Below are 19955 nucleotides of genomic sequence, written 5' to 3'. Positions count from 1 at the left end.
GATAGGCTTTCACTTGATTGACAAACTCTGAACCAATACGGACGGAGCTACGCTTTAATGGGCGGGGTTTTCCTTGTACGGACATCAGTTGTTTAAAATGTCTCCCTAACAACCGAACTGGAAGTCAAACAGCAGAAGTTTTCGCTGGACAAAGGCCTCGTAAGTAACTCATATCTATGTATTCTCGTCTACCACTCTGTATTTATTTACTGTCGACAACGCATTGTAGCTCGCAACATTACGACAATTGATTGAAATCAGTCGATTTTGAGGGAGAAAACATCAACCGGTAGCACCAGTTGTTTGCTATCAAACAAGCTAGGCTAAGTAGCTAGCTATTAATACCTGGTTCGCCAGTTACGGTTATTAAACTGATGAAGCTTGGTTATGTTTACGAGCCAGCCGTAATGTGTGATGTGTGTCGCTGTTGTCTGAAGGAGAAACAACCTATTCTGGTGTGAACTCCGATGAGATACTTGTTGTAGCTAGCTAGCATCGGCTAAGTGCCTTTTAGCTTGTGAGCTTCGTCTCCAGAGTGTTGTTAGCTACAGCTGAGCACTTGCTCTGCAACACGGGGCTGTCCGTGCTCCTCATGAAACGTGTTTCTCTCACACAGTTTGTACTTAGACTGTCTAAGTAGGTAGGCTCATTTTTAAACATGTGGTAAATGTTCCTTTGCAGGAGTCGGAATGGCTGGGACTGGCGAGGGAAAGAAGGAGGAGGCCGACTACAAGAGACTGCACAGCTTCCCTCTCATCAGGGTAGGAGAGGAGCGGGACAGTGGCTCTGGAGGCAGGACATGAACGTCCTGACGGTGGCTGGGAGCAGCCCACCTTGCAATGACAACATCTAAATTACATTTTGTTTGTCTTCTTTTGCTGTGCAGACTGTAAACTTAAGGCTGCTGGGGTTTAGTAGGCATATTCATGTATTAGTCTCATGAGATATGCCTGCAGAAATCTGTGTTACTTTTATGTAGCAACGGCCTACACTGTGTGTCGACTCATACAAGTTCTCAAAATTAATCATGATTGCTCTCTAGCTTCAACGTTATTAGATTCAAGAGCCTCCTTTCGCTGTCAGGACACAAGAGGACACATGCTGATTCACAAGACCCAGTTTGGTGTTAAAAGGTGTTCATGCTGTACGGACAACAAACCACGCAAACAGACTGGTGGAGACGAATCTACTGTACTCTAAGATTAGCAACATGTGTGACTGCAGAATGAATCTGAGTGGAAGCACGTTCATCACTCTTTTCCACAATTGTGTCCGCAATCGCGCAGTTCATCAGTCATAGCATGTAAATTGAACACTGGAATCACCGTGGTTGACAGTGCAGGTCTGAAAATCGCATTGTCGATAATCACACATCAGCTTTGACTTTGTGTGGTTAGGGCTGCATTATGCTTGAGCAGAACTTGTTTGTGGGACGTCTTGTCCGGTTGCGGCGTCAGAAATCAGAGTGTTTACTGGTCACAGTAAGGTTGGAGTGAAACACTGGCCTTCAAAATGGGGAGAGGAGGTGCGGTATTGTTAATACATGGGGATAAGTGAGCAGAACCCTAAAAAAGAGATTGTTTTTTAAATAGAAGGAGATATGGAAATTTAATTTTAGCCTATTTTAATACAACTTAAGTCGGGCTTGGGAGGAATTGTTTTCAGTGAACATTATGACTGAAGGGATTTGAATATGTCGGACTTCATCAGATTTTCCTGGTAAAGTAAGTGATTACTGGATAAGGGAAACCCAGATGGACGTTGTCCTGTTTCCCAGTGTCCACATGAGTCCAAAAAGCAGCAGTCTTATTATTTTCATCTGGGATGAGTAGACCCCAGCTACTCTGCTGTCTGTAAGATGTGTTCAGCGTGTGCTACAGGCATCGAGTGACGCAACGCGGCTTCTGCATGTTACACTTGTGATTGCAGCGTATTGCAAACTGCTTTGCTTTTACTCTGATTTGGAAGTTTGTCTTAAATTGTTTTAAATATCTAGAGTGTGAATGTCTATTTCTCGTTGTCCATAGCTCATTCATGCTTGTATGTAACACAACAGAAAATGTAGACCCTTAATATTTGTGTTTGTCTTAAGCACACAGACATGCCGGAGGAGATGAGAGTTGAGACCATGGAGCTTTGTGTAACAGCCTGCGAGAAGTTTGCCACCAACAATGAGGTAAGTGTACATTGTTTATTTAGTAGCTTGGTTGGGAATTAATATATTCTCACCATGCTGTGTGTATATTTAATGGCTTTTGCAAGGAAATTAAATCACTCTCTTGTGTCAAGACTTTGTGTTGTTAGCACTCATAGTCTTATTCTCTGTATAACAAGGTCACAGTCTTTGTTGGTTGACATTTTTTGTCTTCACTGTCTTTGCCAGAGTGCTGCAAAGATGATCAAGGAGTCCATGGACAAGAAATTTGGCAGCTCGTGGCACGTGGTGATCGGCGAAGGCTTCGGCTTCGAGGTCACACACGAAGTGAAGAACCTGCTCTACATGTTCTTCGGAGGGAGTCTGGCCGTGTGTGTGTGGAAGTGCTCGTAGCACCTCCTCGCTGTCCCTCCACCCCTCTGACGTGGTCAATGGGCTGTGAATGAGCACCAGCTACCAGCCAGACGCTGGTTACACTTAAGTTGCGGCAGGTTAGTTTGACCACGCTACCAGCCACTGTGGCAGATAATGAACCATCCTTTGGAGATCTTGTCCAGTTTAAAATTGAAGCTGACAGGAAAAATAGTTGAAAGGGAATTTTGAGTGCGGCAGTCACTTTGGCTGGTAGGCATAAAAATAGCTTTCTGCCTTGTCTGTCACTTCCTTTTTCTCCTTGTTTTCTAGACTCCGTCCGTCTCTGAAGCTGTATCCATGGTCTAAAACATTTGTGAGCGTGCATGTGCAAGTACGTAAGCTCAACTTTTACAAACAATACAGCCAGCCAGGGTCTCCAAAGTCCTTTATCCTCATTCCTCTTCAGGGAGCGCGTGTGTGTGCGTGTGAGTTTATATGTTCGTGTGTGCTGGACACACACAGTTTTTTGAAATAACATTTCACCGTCACCTTCCTCAGCAGTTTGTGCCACAGTGAACTGTCCACACCATCCGTAACTTTTCACACGAGTCTTTCTCTATCTCTTTCTCTCCGACCGCACTAGTCTTTCAATAAAATTTTTAATATTTTTTATGTGTACATATTTTGATGCGACTTGAAAAACTTCTTTTTAAAGACCAGTGTCATCTTCTTACAACTAAAGGCTCAGAACCTCCTGAGATAAAACAAACACTAAACGCGATCCACCTTTTCTCCCTGTGAGGGTGTTTGTAATATTCCCTGATAATACCCCCCCCCCCCTCCCCGCTGGGTGATATTAGCAATGTGATTGTTTTCATGTTGATGCCAGTTCTAATGATCCAGTGCAATGGATCATTTTGTGTGAATTGACCTGATTGTACAATAAACTCTGAAATGTGGTGAAATAGGTGCTTAAATTGCGGTCTGTGTTCTTCATAATATTTGTTAATGGCTGAAGGGATTTGCTTACATTCATTACATTTTAGGAAAGGCATTTTAGGTCAAATTTATCATAAGCAAATGCAGTTTTTGTTACCCCGGCAGGGAAACAAATGTTGTGGAGGAAGAGGGAATTTCTGGTAAGTTGAGAGCAAATTGGAATTAGTGGATGGGGTGTGATTTGCCTTGTTTCGATACAGCTATACAGCCATTAGTGACTGCACCAGCATTACTTGACTGAAATGACAAGATATTTTGAGTTCGTATACCTGATTTTAATATGGTAGAAAAGAGTAAAAGTTAAAGCTTCACACAGAAGAATAACATTCCCACAACTGCTTTTAAAGGCTTTTTATAAATAAGGTAGACACAGAGGAGAAGACTAACAAAGATGCTTCCAAAAATACCTGACAAGGGCTTCCGTTCATAAGGAAAAAGAAAAAAGGGTAAATGATGGGGTGTGTGGGGCTTGTCAGACTGGATGATGAAGATGGTGTGAGACAGGTTTTCCCAGAGAAACTGGATAAAGTTGTGTTGCTTTAAAATTTTGGAGAAAATATTTTGGGAAAAACTTTCTCAAACTGTCAGTTTTGCTTAAATGTGTTATTTAAACCAACAAGCAGAGTTGCCGTCAGCCAGTTCTGCTCTGTGGTTCCAATGAGGGATACTCCGGTTCATGCAATCCATTTTAAATGCATTAATGCAGCAGTTAAAACAATCAGTCCCAGTGAAACCTCATCTTGGCACGACCGAGTGAGCTGTGTGGGGAGAAAAGAACAAATGATGAGCAAAATATCAAGAATACTCTCTGGCACGATGTCAACGCTTACATTTAACTTTTCTCATTTCAAGATGGTTAAAATCAGACAATTAAAGGTCTACTGCGTAGGATTTAGGGGGATTATAACATTCATAATTATGTTTTCATTGGTGTATAGTCATCAGAAAACAAGAATCATGTTTTTGTTACCTCTGAATGAGCTCTTACATCCATCTTATATTGATCTTATAAGTTCAGAGGAAGCGCGACAACATAATACTGGCTCTAGAGAGACTTAGTGGCCACCATTGGGAACAGTGAGGCGAGGGGAGTTGGTTGGTTGCAACCTCACCATTAGATGCCACTAAGTCTTACACACGAGTCCTTTAAGGATTAGGGTCAGGTAGAGATAGTACAACAATTAAAGGTAGTAAACAGGAAGTGACTGATCAGTTTGCTGCCAAAGGAGTTAAGAGTTTGAGGGATATTTGCATTCATCCAATAGATATTAGCACATATTAGCCTGCATGAATGATACAGCACATTTCAAGGGAATATCGAGCTTCAGATGAGACTCAAACAAATGTGAAATGTCCTTTATTTGTATTTGAGTCATTTAACCTCAGTATTTAAATTTCAGGTTAACAAAAGACAAATCTGTCATTATCACTTTGCTGCATTTGTACACATGTAAACTTCTATATATGTGCATTTATATATGTATCTGATTTGTGTATGTATGCATCCCTGACCTCAAAGTAACCCCCAGTTTCAATCCTCATGTCCTATCAGCCCTAAACTCAAGCAAATCTTATTTCCAGTGTTAAACTCAGGTCCAAAATCAACCACAGTCAGAATATTAAGAATGTAAAAAGTGATCATAATGATGTTGTCATGAGTGAAACGTGTATACACAGTATGCAAATGATAGTCCACAGCTGACCATAAGAACAACACGAAGGCGAGGGCGTTTCAACCCAGCAGTGGAGGGAGGGAGGACAGCAATTATTGACAGATCAGTGCAATCTGCCCACCTCAGCATTTGTGTACCCAAACACCATGACCCTGAATCAGGTCAGTCTGCGCTCTGGACTCACAAATCAGACGACTCTCATCAACCCTCCTTCTCACCTTTTCCCTTCTGGTCACACTTGTCACCAGCACCTCCAATTTGTCATTAAAAATTATTTTCCTGCGCAAGAAATAATCAGTGATGATGATCTGTTTGTCACAAAGTCACAAGTTCACTTTGTATTAACCCTCTTTGATGCTAACAGACAGCGCCTCCTTTTGCTTTCTGTAATGTTTCCGTAGATTCTGTCCTGAAAGTCCCGAAACTGCCTGAAAAGTGAGTAAGTAAGCTCTGGCGTTATTTGTCTAAAACTGAATATGGTTTGCGTTAAAATTTCCAATGTGATAAACCAGAAATTGAGGCTTTGTTACAAGATGTTCATATCACTACCTAAAGCATCTGACTTCAGTCTTTTACATTTACATCTCGCCAACTATAGTGTCATTTAAGTTAGCATTGCCTTAGCCAAGCGCTGAACATATTTTAAGCATTAAAAATGTTTGTCAATGTGATGCCAGCATCTGGGCAGGCATCACCGGGGGACCACTCTTTTATCTCAAAGCTTTAACAGTGGATGACCGTCACTTCTGGCCACATGGTTTTAACCAGGGACAACACATGAATACAGTTAACTACCTACTCTAGACCACAAGGACCAGAGCTGTTCTTACTATTCCCAAATCTGAAGAATGCAAACAACCATAATGTTCATTTCTTTGCATAGTTTCAGTGAGCCTGAATCAGGTGTTCCAGAAGTCATTTAGGAAAGGAGGTTACAGGAGAGATAACCAATTATTGTTAGCGTTTTACTATCTTTATTTCATTGCATCCTGTTTCAGTATGAATTAATGACTCATTTTCATCTCATAATGACTCGCTTTCTCTAAAGAGACGGAGACAGTCGTTAACCAGTTGATAGCTAATTTTGCTGCAACACTGACAGGTGCTGTGGCCGTCCTTGTGATGTTGCCAGAGAGTTCTTGAAAGGAGTTTTGGCAGTAATATCTCTCTCGACAACACAAATGAATTCATAACATTTTTGATGTTGATAAGCAGCCCAGGTTTGAGATCCACTGGCCAACAAATCCCTTGTCATTCCTCAATCCCATAAACATGTCCCCGTAATGACCGCAATGGATTCGACGGGGATACATCTGGATTTGTGTGGTTTTAATATACTGATAACTCTCACCCAAATTCACCCGGTTGGCCTGTTTCATTCTAAGGATGCGCATTCTGCAATCATTCTAACAGCCCTGTGATTAATCCGGTGGGCCTTGTCAGTAAACATGGTTCCACCCTGTGATGCAGCTCATTCATTATTCACCTCAGACACTCTTTATATATCTCCTCCCTCTCCCTGTGTTTCCTCAACGTTGTTAAATATTCATACAAAGAGGCACAGAGTCACGCTAAAGGCTCTGCTAGTTTGCTCGGTCTCAACATTGAAATTGTCTCCCGAGTGGAAAGGAGGCTCATTATGCTGCTTGAGGCTCACATGAATTTTCAGTGACGTCGGGGCCACATTAACACAAGGGGAAGATGTTAAATGTCACATCCTGCGTGTCATGCTGCTGATTTTTACCGCCGGTGTTGTGAGGTTATTGCCTGGGGATCTCCTACGAGTCAAACACAACGACCAGGACACATCTTCTTCTGATGTTCTGTCGAGTCGCGCCGCATTTGCTAAACCTTTGCCAACTTGGAAGCTGTCATATGACTAAGCTATTTAAAAGCAGGTATAAGTGACTGCATTCAGATGGTCACCGTGAGACATACAGAATGGAAGATGAACGTTTTCTTCATCACTAAATGTAGCCTTTAACAATCATTTCTACACGTATTGATAAAAAAATTGGAAGTTATGGCGGTAAGTTGTCCTCTAAGCTGCTACATTCTTTGCCAGCTCAACTACAACATTACAGCTTGTAGCACCGGTTTTTACAGCTGTGTTGCTGTTCGACTGCAGTTTTGTGATGCCAAATTTATACATTTCCGAGCTTGAGGTAATGAAGGCTCAGCGCACCATAAGTTTAAGGGGCTCTTTTCAGTCTGTTCAGTTACAGCCAGTACTGTTAATGTTAAACACGCATTAATGATTTTTTTTTTTCATTGCTTAAAGGCAGCTGAACAAGCTGTAAACACACTGAAATACTATCCTCTCATGAAGTTGTTTGGCAGAATGCATCAGTAAACAGTCACCTATTAACATATCCAGCAGACATGAGACAAGATTAGCATTCAGTCATGTTTCTGCCCACCTGACGAGGTCCAGTCTTTTCGCTCCTGAGGGAATTATCTGACTCTTTAGCTGCAAAATGCTCCATTTTGTTATCCAGCTAGTCGCTGGCTTTATCTGTCTTGGTGCTGTGCAGATTGTGTTTACTAGAGCTTTATTGCTGAAATCAGCTGCCTGCTGCAGAGCAATCACTAATACAGTATGGTTACAGGCCTTACAACCAAAACAGTGAGCTGAAAAATGCTCAATGTGGAGCTGTGGGAAAATGCATGGCTGTGTGGAAGATCCTTGTGGGTTTGTCACTACAAGCAACACCTTTCAAATCGTACATCTGGTCCAATGTGCATATCGAAACACTGATTAGTGCAGCTTTAAGTTCTTGTAGTTCTTCAGCTGCTGCTGCTGCTGGCAAGACTTCAGCAACCACTGAGGATGCAGAAGTCACGTCGTCTGTCTTCATTCCTGGGAGTTTTAAATTGCAGTTTGCATTTTCTAATTGAAAGTTGGTTTAAAGTTAGTACACATAATGAATTTTGAAGAGCAGAAACCACATGTTTAGACGCAGTGCCATTTAAAGTTGTCTGTGTTCAGACTTTTTTTTTTTAGGTCTAGTCTGCAGTAGTGGTGGTGGCTGCTTCCACATAGCGTGTTATAGCAACAGGCAGTAGAGAAATGGAATTTTCTAATTGTGGAAATACCGCTGATTTGTGCTTCAGCTGTTGATGTTGAACTTCAAACACAGTTTTGTGCCATCACACTGTGTCCTCGTTCGAAGCATCTCTGTGCTGGAAAAGCTGGAGTGCCGTATCTTAGCAACCTCCTTACCACCTGCAGTGATGGGTGGAAGGAAGGTTGGAGCCTCCCTGAGTGTGTGTGTGTGTGTGTGTGTGTGTGTGTGTGTGTGTGTGTGTGTGAAAGACAGGAAGTAATAGAATGAAGACATCTGTGGGGGATTGAAGATGTAGGGACTGACAACTCACAGAATTCAATAGATGATACCGAAAAAAGAGGCTTTGTGATAGAGAGAAAGTGGGTTTTTGAGAACGTAACGACTGAAAATTCACAGATTTCAATGGTCGCTCAAGGACACAGAGAGTTAGAGAGGAGCAGAGCGGGAGAAGAGTGTGTCGGGCAGCCGGTAGTCAGAGATGGCGGGTGACAGAGGACAGCGAAAGAGCGGGAGGGATGCGTTTTTCATCTGAACATCGCTATTGGGCCTTTTTTTATTATTGAGAAATGAGAAAAACAATCCGGTTTTAATATGAGTGTGTGTCGTGAGGCAGCTCCCATTTTGACCATCAGCAGCTGTGGCTGTTTGTTTCATTCGCTCATTTCCAGACTGAAATAAAAGGGGGACCCTAAGTTTTGGGAAAGTGGAGGAGGCTGGTGAAAGGAAGCAAGAGTAGAGAAGCAGAGTGGGATGAAAGGCGAGCGGCGTGTGTGGATGTGTGGATGAAGCTTGAAACAGCTTGTTTATAATACATCAGTGGAGGACAGAGACAGAGAGAGTGCATTAGACAAAAACAGAGATACTTAGCAAAAAACAAAAATGCCCAGGGGGCTGGTAGGTGAGCCAGATAAGAAAAACAAATCAAAAGATTTGAGGGAAAGATATGGAGATGACAGGTGATGTTTACGTCTTATCTTCTGATTGATAACTCTCATCACCTTGCCCTAGGCTGAAGATATCCTTGAAAACTTTTTTTTGCCTCACTTATAATATTTGCGAACGAAAGTAAGAAAGTAAGTAAATAAATGAAATTACAAATTACATCTTGATCGTGTCTCAGAGGGCCAAAATTTGATGTGCACATTAGTGGTGTTGACAACCTTGAAAATCATTTAAAATATAAACCAGTTCCACGATCCATTAGGCTGACAAGGCTGCGAACCACAATCGAGCAGGAAGCCCAAAAAGTTCAAGCACACACTAAGTTTAATTTAAACAAGTCACAGGTCCGTGACAAGCATAATGCAGACATAACAAAATTGATTATCGTGTCAAAGTCAAGTATTTCCTTCACCAAGAAAACAACTGGGTGGGCTTTCTTTCTTTCTTTAAAGTGTCCTTGGATATTCATGAAAAGCACGTCAGATCTCATTTATTATCACTATCAGTATTGTTAGAGATTCTTGGTTCACGGACATACTTCATAGTCAACGGTAGCTGCCACCCTGTGGGCAAACACATTAAATAAGTGGAGAAAGGTGTTGAACCCAGCTGTTTCAAAGAGCTCACTGAATGATTTGAAATGACAGGGCTTCCAAATTAAACCACAAAGTACATCGTTCATTCACGTCTTCTGGAACGACACAGAGAAGCAACATCATGTTTCTGTGTCCTCCAAAGCCATCACACTGTGGAAAAATTTTTCTTATCATGTGACAACACTGGGTAGTGTTTGCTTTGTACATTTGGGTGAACATAAAGAGAAATTTAGGGGAACTTTGTTGCCGTAGTTACAGTTAGAAGCACGTGGTTGTAGTTATGGACCAATCCTGGTCATGCGTTCACATCAACATGTTCTTCTCGGGAGGACCATCTAGAATCACATATGATGGCCTTCACATTTAAACAGCGTGTTTGATAGCATCCTCCATCATGGAAACACCAAATTAAGGAACATCCCTCCAGTAGAGTTTCAGAGACTTGGAGGGTTGATGTCATGGAGCGCTGAGGCTGTTAGGGAGGACAGTGGTGGATCAACATCTTACTGACACTTAAAAATCTTAACAACTAATCGATGATAGTTTGGTACTGATATTTATGGTTCCCAAAGAATGAATCCGAACTGTGTGTTCAGACAAAAGTCAGAATTTTAGATGCTGTGCATTTGCATAAAAACTCAGTGGAATAACATCAGTGGAGGCAAACTGAGGCAAAGACTTTGTACTTGTCCCAGTGCTTTATGAGTGTTGTGTTATTTGACAGACACACAGAGACAGGAGGAAAAAGGAGGCAGCCAGAGCCTGCACACAAGCACACATGGTTTAGCTAGCTTTCAGCTAACATTGCTACAGTTGGTAGCTTAGCTGTTCTGAGTGAATAAACACATGGTGCCTTCAGTTGGAGTTGAAGTTTGCAGAAATGCTGATTGGAAGTTCATTTTTCAGTGGATGATCAGTTAACTACTTTGTAATTTTAGTTGTATGGAGTTGTAATTTGTCATTTTATAATGTCTGAGGAAAATGCTGATATTCCGGGGTCATTATGCCTTTTACATTTCCTGCATTTTTTTAAGCGCTTGTTAGCTTGCTAAATTATTAGCATCTGTGCCTTCTAGATGCTAATGGTCACATGTTGCTTTTGCCTGGCAGCGTTGTTCACATGACTTATCTGCTGCCATCATCAGGTCAAAATTTTAGTTTGTCCAATACTTTCTGACCAAATACTTGAAAAACTAATGATAAATCCCAACTGTACTTTGTGTTCAATGCTAACTAGCAAATGTTACTGTGCTAACACTGACTAGCATGTAAATCAGCCTCAGTACAGCCTCACAGAGCATTAGCATAGCTTAAGTCTCACCCATCTGTATATCACAGGCCGTGGCTGCAGCGCAGTTGTTAATGTCTGTCCCTTCTTTTTTCCCACCTTACACCCCAAGTACAAAAATGTTCATTTAAAACCAGTGACGAAATTTGATGGAATATCATTGAACAGTACTTATTTGCTGTATATCCACTGCGATATGTCCTTATCTTTGAATTAAAAACCAGCCACTGGCAGCGAAAAGAAAGCTCCCATATATCTGTGTTTGTTCTCTCATCACACAAAGAGAAAATCATCCATGTAGATAATAAAAATTACACATACAAAAATACAATCTTCTTCCTTCAGTCTTTATAAGCTTTCATTCCCACTATGGGCTCCATACTGTTCATTTCATTTGCATGTATCTCATGTTGCAATCCTTAGCATCTATGTTTAATGAGTGCTGATAAATAATAAATGAATATGACCACCTGCATGAATACAGGAAAAGGCCAGCACTGAATCTGTTCAGTGCACTCTATTAAGCTGATAGGGATGAGTTATTTTTTTAAGATAGGTGATCCTTTTCTTTGTCTACACACACCATAGAGAATCACAAGTATGATGCATTTTGTTTGTCTCTCTCAGATCATCACATGGATTGCTCTGTGTGAACACACACACACACACGGACACACACGCACACACACGCACACACACACACACACACATACAACATGTAGATACATGCACAGACACACACACTTTAAAGAGCCATACTTCACAGACCCAGTGCATCCTGCGGGACTTTCCATGAAGTCTGAGGTGCCTGAATCAAAGTGCAAACACGCTCACAGAATATGAAACAGCTGCCTTGATTCTGCCTATTTTCACAGTGCACTTTGGTGAAGTCTCTAACAGACTGCAGATAATTTACTGTTTATGCACATGTGGTGTATTTACACATAATGTATTCCAATAACACACTGACGGTGACATGTTATTACAAAACTTTGTATGGTGAAATACGGAGTTATCCCATTACTAGAGACTGGATCTCTGCTCTCATTAGCTTTATGTGGGGCAATTTGGTTTGTGCCACCATATTCATTGTGACAAGAGATGAGGCCATCATGTGATGTGTGTGGGAGGGTGCATCCAACAGCTGTTGGAGGTATAATATTTCATACATGCAGCAGATTGATACAATAAAGGTCCTACATTATGGAAAACCTGTGGCATGAATTTCTGTGCTAAGCCAGTTTTGATCGAGGATAGATGTATGGATGTGTGTATGTAAAACTGTCAGCGTTAATGCAGAGTACAGATCATCCTACATCTGCATCAAGTACATGTTCAAGTTTGTGGATCTGTGTGTACTGACATGGGTCTGACTGGAGGGTTTAACACAGGTCTGGCTGTCATAAGTGATCAGGCAGTTTGCCATTCCAGCACTTCATGTTTAGCATAAAATATACATTTACTTCTCAGTTTTAGTCTCTTTTTAAGTCAGACTGAGTTCTGAATTGAGTGTTGGGGACTCTGTAGAATAAGGTTCAATCTGATCATCAGATGCCTGCTGTGCAAATAAGACTGGAGGAGTGGTAGGAGCTGAATTTTGAACGGCCTAACTGATGAATGCACCGACAAAAGGACAGATAAGACAGATAAACTGGCAGAGAAGGACTGACTTTTGAAGAGAGAGAGAGAGTAAACACATTGATCTGTAGCCAGATCACTTTAACCTGGCACTCACTTCTGAACCTGGTGGTAGAAGTGGAGAAAAGTACAAAGAGCTGGGTAAAGGCTGCCTGGATACTGGATGGAGTCCTGTCTTATTCCACTGGGAAGCAACGACAGCAGTGAGTCGACAGAGAGCATTTTAAAAGGAAGGAAACTTTGTGTAAGTTGCTTTTTGCTTCTCTCCATATGTCGGATGATTTGTGACTTCAGAAAGGTTGTATTAGACTGGGAGCAGGAGGGAGTAGACCGGCATGGACTTTGTGTGTAAAATGCGTCCTGAATGCCTTTATCATGTTCTTCATTACATTGGCCATGATTCACCTGATACTGTTGTTTTAACTTGTTTTTAACACTCTGCACTGTAAAGCTTTCCTCATATTTTCCTAACATGTTTTTAAAAATCTTTTACACCACATTTTCCCCTCTCTTCCTCCCTTCATGTGTTCACCTCTCCTGACCCTGTCTCACCCTTCTCTCAGTAGGATGTTGTGGCGTATTCGCAGTCGCTCCAGGACAATCTGTCTGTCCTTGGCCTTCATCACCATTTTCCTCTACCTCCTCCTGGCGCTTGTTTCTCTTCCCATCCACCACCAGCCCTGTGAACCCCTGCAGCCACCCAGGACACACGTCCTGCGAGACCTGGCACAGACCAACTACACCTCTGTGCGGATGAGCGGTCCAGCAGGGCCACCAACCGATATAACACATGGAGAATCTTCCAATAATGATGCCAAAAAGGATGCCAAAGGCCATGTGCAAACACTTTCTGATGTCTTATCAGTGAAAGAAGGTAAAAAAGCCTCATTGAACATTGTGGGTCCCAATAGTGCCAACCGAGCTGAATCTGTGGAGTCTGGGCTGTCAAAGCTGGAGGCGCTGTTTGCCCATCCTCTTTACAATGTGCCCAGCCCTCCTATCCCTGAAGAGGACTGGCTGTTGAAAGTGAAATCAAAGGTCAAGGCTAGTGAGAAGAGCTCCCAGATGTGGTCAGTATATGATACAGTTAGTGTGCAAAATTCTCAGAAAATACTGTGTGTGTGATTTCTCCTGTCACATAATCATCATCATTCTCACAATCAAGAAATACCTTCCCCAAACCACTTTCCTTAACCAAACATACGTCTGTTTGCGTTGTTTAACTTATCTCGCTATCTTTCAGTTGCCATATTGAATTCAATGCAACTTTATGTCTGTAAGGGTTGTTATATTCAACACCTGACTACCCAGGACATGTACCCACAACACAAATCTGAAGCAAGTAAAAGCCGTACGCTAAATGCTGTTTGGAAAGCTGTAATATTATATTTGGTTTCTTTGCATTTTCCTCTGAAGTACAAGTATATGTACAGTACATGCAAGATTTTCACCAGATGGGTCAGACTGCAGGGCGCAAGCATGATCTCCTGTTAACAAGGCTTATTTATTTTTGTCACAGTGCCTCTGCTATAGGTTCTGTCGCAATTGCAAGGCAAGACAAATTTATTTGTATAGCGCATTTCATGCTCTTGGGCAAATCAAGGTGCTTTACAGAGTTATGAAAATACAGTAAAGGTGAAAAGTTTACCATTAAATACTGCAACAGTACAGACAAAGGTCAAAATACGTACAACTGGTGCCAATCAGTGAAATAGAAAGATAAAAGAACACAACAAATACTGCAGTTCAAATGCGAGCTTATTAAAAGCTAAACCGAAAACATGAGCTTTAGCTGTTGCAGGGTATAATTGGCAGTATACAATAGGAAAGTTTCAACTCTGACTTAAAAGTGATCAGAGTCTATTATCATCTGGGAAGTTCTTCCAGGTTTGTGCTGCAGAATAACAATGCAGTGGTGTCTCTTTGTCTCAGGGATGCAGTGTCTCTGCGGGCACGGATAGAGCTATTGCATGTTGTTGGTCAATGTATGTTGTCAAGCGTCTAAACAAAAGTAGCTACACAGCCAGGGAGTATGACATCGTCCTTGGAAGGCTTTGAATGCTTTTCAATGGCATCTCTCCAGTGGCTTTCACCTCCTCAACACAAGCTCTCAGTCTCTACAACCATCTGTAGTTCCTATTTACGCTGAAGCTAACTATTAACCTAGCATGATATCTTCAGAAAGCCAACAATCCCAAACGCAAAGAGATTCAGTTTTCAATTATAAAAAAGCTGCGAATATTCACATTTAGAAGCCTTAGAAAGCTATTTTCCTGACGCTTGACTGAATCATCATTTGTTGAAAGTGAATTTGTCAATTGACTGTTTTATATGTAAATTTTTTCAGTAATACTGCTGCACAAATCAGCAATTCCTTGTCTAGCAAAGAAATGTCCGGTGCCAGTGTCTGTATCACAGAGTGAATCTGAGAGATTAACGTCACGCTGACACACTCATCTTCGTCCCGTCACTCTCACCTCCTAATCTATGCAGGGTGAGTGCCAGTCAGGAAGGCTACGAGGACGTACAGTGGAACAGCAACAGCAGCAGCCATCCTCCTTGGCTGCGCTTCCACCTGGGCATCTCCCGCTGGCAGCTGTACCCCCACCGTGACCCCAACATGGAGGCGCTGGCCGAGCAGCTCGCCACGCACAACATCGTCAGTGCAGGTAAGACACAAAACATCTGAGCTGCGTTCCCAGTCAGGAACGATAGATGCCTGTGCAATGTTAAGTTTTTATATCTGTTTTACACCAACAACACACTGATCATGCATGAAAAAGAGGTGTCAGACGACTAAAGGCGAGATGTTTTTGTGGACAGTCTGACTCACTTTAGAAGGTGACTCAATGAGCCTCTTGAATAAATAAGTGCACTAAAAGTTTTTGCAGAACCAAAACTGACTTTTACCCTCACAGTCGTGGAAAAGGTGGGTGGGCGTCAGGCAGGGAGAGGGCAGGTGAAGGGGAGGGCTGTTGTGATAGTGTGACACGTGAGATTTAGGGTAAGACTTTCAATGTAGACTCACCTTGAAGTTCTCCTGAAATGAAAGCAACCGTGAAGCTGTGAAGAGCCTTGGGGGCTCAGCAGAGGATGGTCAGGAACACACGAGTCAATGCCATTTAGTGAACATCTTAGTGTCCATCAATCAAGTTTCTCCTCACTAACTTTGAGTGTGGTGCCTCTAAAGCGACTGCTTTAGTTGAACTTGACAATCTACTGCTGTTGCGAGGACATTTGGTTAGGGAGGACACTGTGTCTGAGCCTCAGCATGAAAAGTAATCATTTTAACATTTAGTGGTTAAAATCTGGCCTCGGGTTAGAAGCAGGGTTCTAAATTAACACCCGCCAACCCGCCAAATGCGGGTTAAAATTCATATTGGCGGGTGTAAATAAAAACTTACAAGCCAATTTGGCCGGTAATGCATTAGGCAATCATGTCAGTCAGAGCCGCTCTACAGTTCTCGGTCATTTGTCCCCCTGACAGTCCGTCCTACATTTCCCATGAACACTGTCGTAATGCTACGTGATGACGTACAAGACGCCCATTGGCTGTGCGCAGGCACACTACAGTCTGTAGTGCAACCGGCGCGAGAAACCACGGAAACGCAAACACAAAGAAGAAGAAGAAGAATGAACGGCGGCGTATGAACTGTAAAAAAGGAGACTGAGCTAGCTAAAAGTAAAAAAGTAAAGTTAAACTAAATGCGTGGTTGGGACAGACGTCTGGGGGCGAGAAGAGGAAGGAGGCAGGGGATGAGAATGTCGATAAAGCGTGCGAAACGAAGAAAAGAAAGTTTAACGCTAAATGGCTGACAGGTCGTGAATGGCTTGTGTTTGATCACGAAAATGCCGTCATGTTTTGTAAGGACTGCCGCATGTACACGAAAGAAAAAAACAAGACGAATAATTTTGTGGTGGGGACTAATACTTTTAAAGTCGAGGCAGTAAAGGACCATGAGTGCCCGAAGTCATCAGGAAAGCCTAAGGAGTCTGCAATACTGACTGCTGCACTATTTGTGTTTTCTAGTTGTACATACATAATTCAATTTATTACCAATGCAATTTTTTGCAAGTGTTTAAGTCATGGCTGTTACTTATATATATTTCTTATTAAAGAAGGAAAGCAGAAACACTTTAAGTTGAAAGGAAAAATACATTTTATTAGGAATGTAATGATACTAAATACTTACTGGAAAAATGTCTTCTATAAAATAATTAATCTGACAGCATTTTTTGTTTGTATAAATTAAATGTTTGCACTTTCTGTGTATATTTTGTTTCATGTGTTGTACTTTCTGTGCATTTTTCATGCCAACAATGTAAATAAAATGATCAAATGTATTCAGTGGCACTCATAATCTCTTATTTTCACCGGGAAAAAATTTGGCTAGTGGAAATTCTGATTGGCTGGTAACTTTAGAAGGTCACCAGCCACATTGGCTGGTGATCAAAAAAGTTAATTTAGAACCCTGGTTAGAAGAATGGTAAATTGATTTCTTTAAGTGAAAACATGTCACGTTTTTTAACCCACCACCAAGAGAACTGTGTTATCAGACCTCCTCCAATACCCCATTGTCCCTCATTCAATAGCAATATCTGTCTAAAGGTGACTAAGCTACAGTAACATTAGCTCCTGGTCACACCAGACGAGTACAGCTGAATTAACTTGCGCAAGGATGTGTTCTATTGTTTCTGAATTTTACTTTTAAATTATAAGAGTAAGAATGTATTATTCCATCTTCCAAAGGTGATGTAGCCTTGTTTACCGTATTTGGGATGGCATGGTCCAACCTTCACTCAACCTCGAAAAAGTACACGTAGCTTGAAAGCACAAGGCCGTAAATGAAACTCAATTAAATCAGTCAGTACATTTTTTACCATGTTCGTGTCTATACAAATTTGCTTCTGTTTTATTCAATTAATTCTGACTTTTTGATAGTAAACTCCAGAGAAACCTTACAGAACATACTGTAACAGCCAGTGTAAGAGTGACTATAATCAAAGGGCATTAACCATGTGCACAAAAAAGGTTGCTTCTAAAGGGGTTGTGGCTTGCCTCCTTCTTGCCTCCTGCGATAATAAAAAAAAAAAAACATTTGCAGGTTAAAAAAAATGAAGACAAAGATATGAATGGATGTGATACACAGAAGGACAAATGCTCCTGACTCACTGTACCCAACGTCTCGGCTAATATCATGTTATCTCATGAAGGCTGGCTAACACTCATGGGAATGATGCAAGTAAGACAATGTCCTGCCAAAGACAGACAAAGCCATGTGTGTATACACGTGTAAGAGAGATGACACAGTGATGAGTCTCCACAAACTGAGGGACCCGTGTTATATCTTGCTGGTGACGCACATATTTTCTCTGTTATATTTTGTTTGTGTGTGTGTGCCCCATCAATGGCCAATGTGTTTGGTCACAGCATGGTGTGTTGTGTGTGTGTGTGTGTGTGTGTGTGTGCTGTGTGCTTTGTTGCTATGGAAACATTCTCAGCATTGTTTTTCAGTGCAGAAGTCTGGGGGGACACAACTGAAGCTGGTGATGTCATTTCCCAACTATGGACAAGCCATGTTCAAACCCATGAAGTGAGTCGCAAGTGGCCAACACATTGCTCATAATACAGAGGATGTGTAAGATCCAAGGAAGATTAAAACCTCCCAGCTGTCTTCAGATCAATCCAATAAATCATGAGGGGAAACCGTAGATGCAAAAAGAGGGAGTTTAAAGCCTGCAGATGACTGAGAAATGCATCGGTTGAGTAAATATTAGGAAGGATGGTACCAAATATTGCAGAATCTCAAGTGTTGTGGAGTTTATGGGGAGCAGAACCTTCACAGCTCTTATGTGCTTGTTCAAAGAAAGAGAAAATACATAGATGGTTTTACTTGATGTAAATATGCAGTTGATTAATGAATTATGTGCTGCAGTTTGATTATTTTGCCTCTCCCTGGCAGGCAGGAGAGACATGAGGAAACCAATTATAACCTCTACTACTTCTCCGACTTCGAGAGACACAATGCAGAAATCGCTGCTTTTCACCTTGACAGGTACTAAGTCCATTTTTTTTTTTTTTTCAAAAAACAGGACAACGCTGCTGGGTTTTGAGTGAAATGGTGGATGAAAAGGCTACATAATGAGCACAGGTTACACAACACCAAACTGTATTTTCTTCTCTTCTTCCTCCCTCTCTGTTTTTCTCTTTTCTTTTCTCTCCTTCCATCCCACTTGTCTTCATCCTCATCTCACACTTTTCTCCACTCTCTCTGCAGGATTTTGGGTTACAGGCGAATCCCTCCAGTGGTTGGGAGGCTGGTGGATGTGGTCAAGGAGATCAAAGACGTCACCACCGACCGCAAGCTGGCCCGAACCTTTTTCACCTCCCCTGGTGCTGCTCACACAATGCTCCATTAGTCATTCAACCTGCTTAAAATGCCCTTGTGTGTCAACTGATTATGAATCTCTTTTAATGTTGTTTCTTTCTTCCAATTCTCTCGGCTCACAACCACCCACAAACTCTTTTATCTCTTTTTTTCCTGGCATTTTCATTTTCTCCTCTCCTCTCCTCTCCTCTCCTCTCCTCTCCTCTCCTCTCCTCTCCTCTCCTCTCCTCTCTATGCTCCTATGGCTCCCCCTAGTGGGTAACGTGTGTTTCTACGGCCAGTGCTCCTACTACTGCTCAACTGAGCACGCCGTGTGTGGCCGGCCCAGAGACCTAGAGGCCTCCTTGGCTGTCATGCTGCCTGATCTCTCCCTGGCCGCCCGAAGGTCCTGGAGATCCCCCTGGAGACGCTCCTACAGCCGCAGCAAGCTGGCAAAGTTAGTGGGTGTAGGGGTCTTCAGTTGTAGGGGAACCAGTGTGCAGAATGACATGAAGTGAGAGAGCTGTTTAAGGCAGTTATGCCAAGGGGTGATTGGTGTCTGTCTGTTTCAGGTGGGAGTCAGAACCAGACTACTGCTCTGCGGTGAAAAAAAACCCACCATACGACAAAGGCACGAGACTGGTGGACTTCATAGATCTGGTCATACTGGATTTCTTGATGAGTATGTTTATTATATTTTAAGAGGCCAAATTTCAGGAGTTATTGAAGTTGTTGGTGTTCAGCTGGGCACACAGCGGAATATTTTTTGCTTCGTAAGCCGGTTTGACGTTAGTGGTAATAGATTTTTCATAGTAGACACTTTTTACACATCAAGTGCAATTAACAGCATGAGTCATTGATGCATTCAATTAAT

General features: G+C 42.0%; 2 protein-coding genes across 3 annotated transcripts; both read left to right on the top strand.

The window, feature by feature from the left end:
• The first annotated feature begins 84 nt into the window (after positions 1–84).
• On the top strand, positions 85–3479 carry LOC143320202 (dynein axonemal light chain 4). 2 transcript variants are annotated; one of them, XR_013077131.1, is made up of 5 exons: positions 85–159; positions 682–761; positions 2093–2176; positions 2384–2646; positions 2840–3479. XR_013077131.1 is itself a non-coding variant. In XM_076729712.1 (4 exons), exons 2-4 carry the CDS (start codon positions 690–692, stop codon positions 2546–2548), a joined length of 321 nt encoding a protein of 106 aa, XP_076585827.1. In that variant the 5' UTR covers positions 85–159; positions 682–689; the 3' UTR covers positions 2549–3479. The 2 variants fall into 2 exon arrangements, 1 of the variants encoding a protein (XP_076585827.1); XM_076729712.1 differs by having other exon boundaries at positions 2384–3479.
• A 14739-nt stretch (positions 3480–18218) lies between these two features.
• LOC143319041 (extracellular serine/threonine protein kinase FAM20C-like) lies at positions 18219–19783 on the top strand. Its single transcript, XM_076727607.1, has 5 exons — positions 18219–18307; positions 18677–18769; positions 18992–19107; positions 19358–19538; positions 19654–19783. The coding sequence occupies exons 1-5, from the start codon at positions 18264–18266 to the stop codon at positions 19781–19783; spliced, it is 564 nt and encodes a 187-aa protein (XP_076583722.1). The 5' UTR covers positions 18219–18263.
• Positions 19784–19955: the final 172 nt, after the last annotated feature.

This window comes from Chaetodon auriga, chromosome 4 (assembly GCF_051107435.1).
Source record: "Chaetodon auriga isolate fChaAug3 chromosome 4, fChaAug3.hap1, whole genome shotgun sequence".
In the NCBI taxonomy this organism is placed as follows: domain Eukaryota; kingdom Metazoa; phylum Chordata; class Actinopteri; order Chaetodontiformes; family Chaetodontidae; genus Chaetodon; species Chaetodon auriga.
This window is presented reverse-complemented; position numbering and strand designations above follow the sequence as displayed.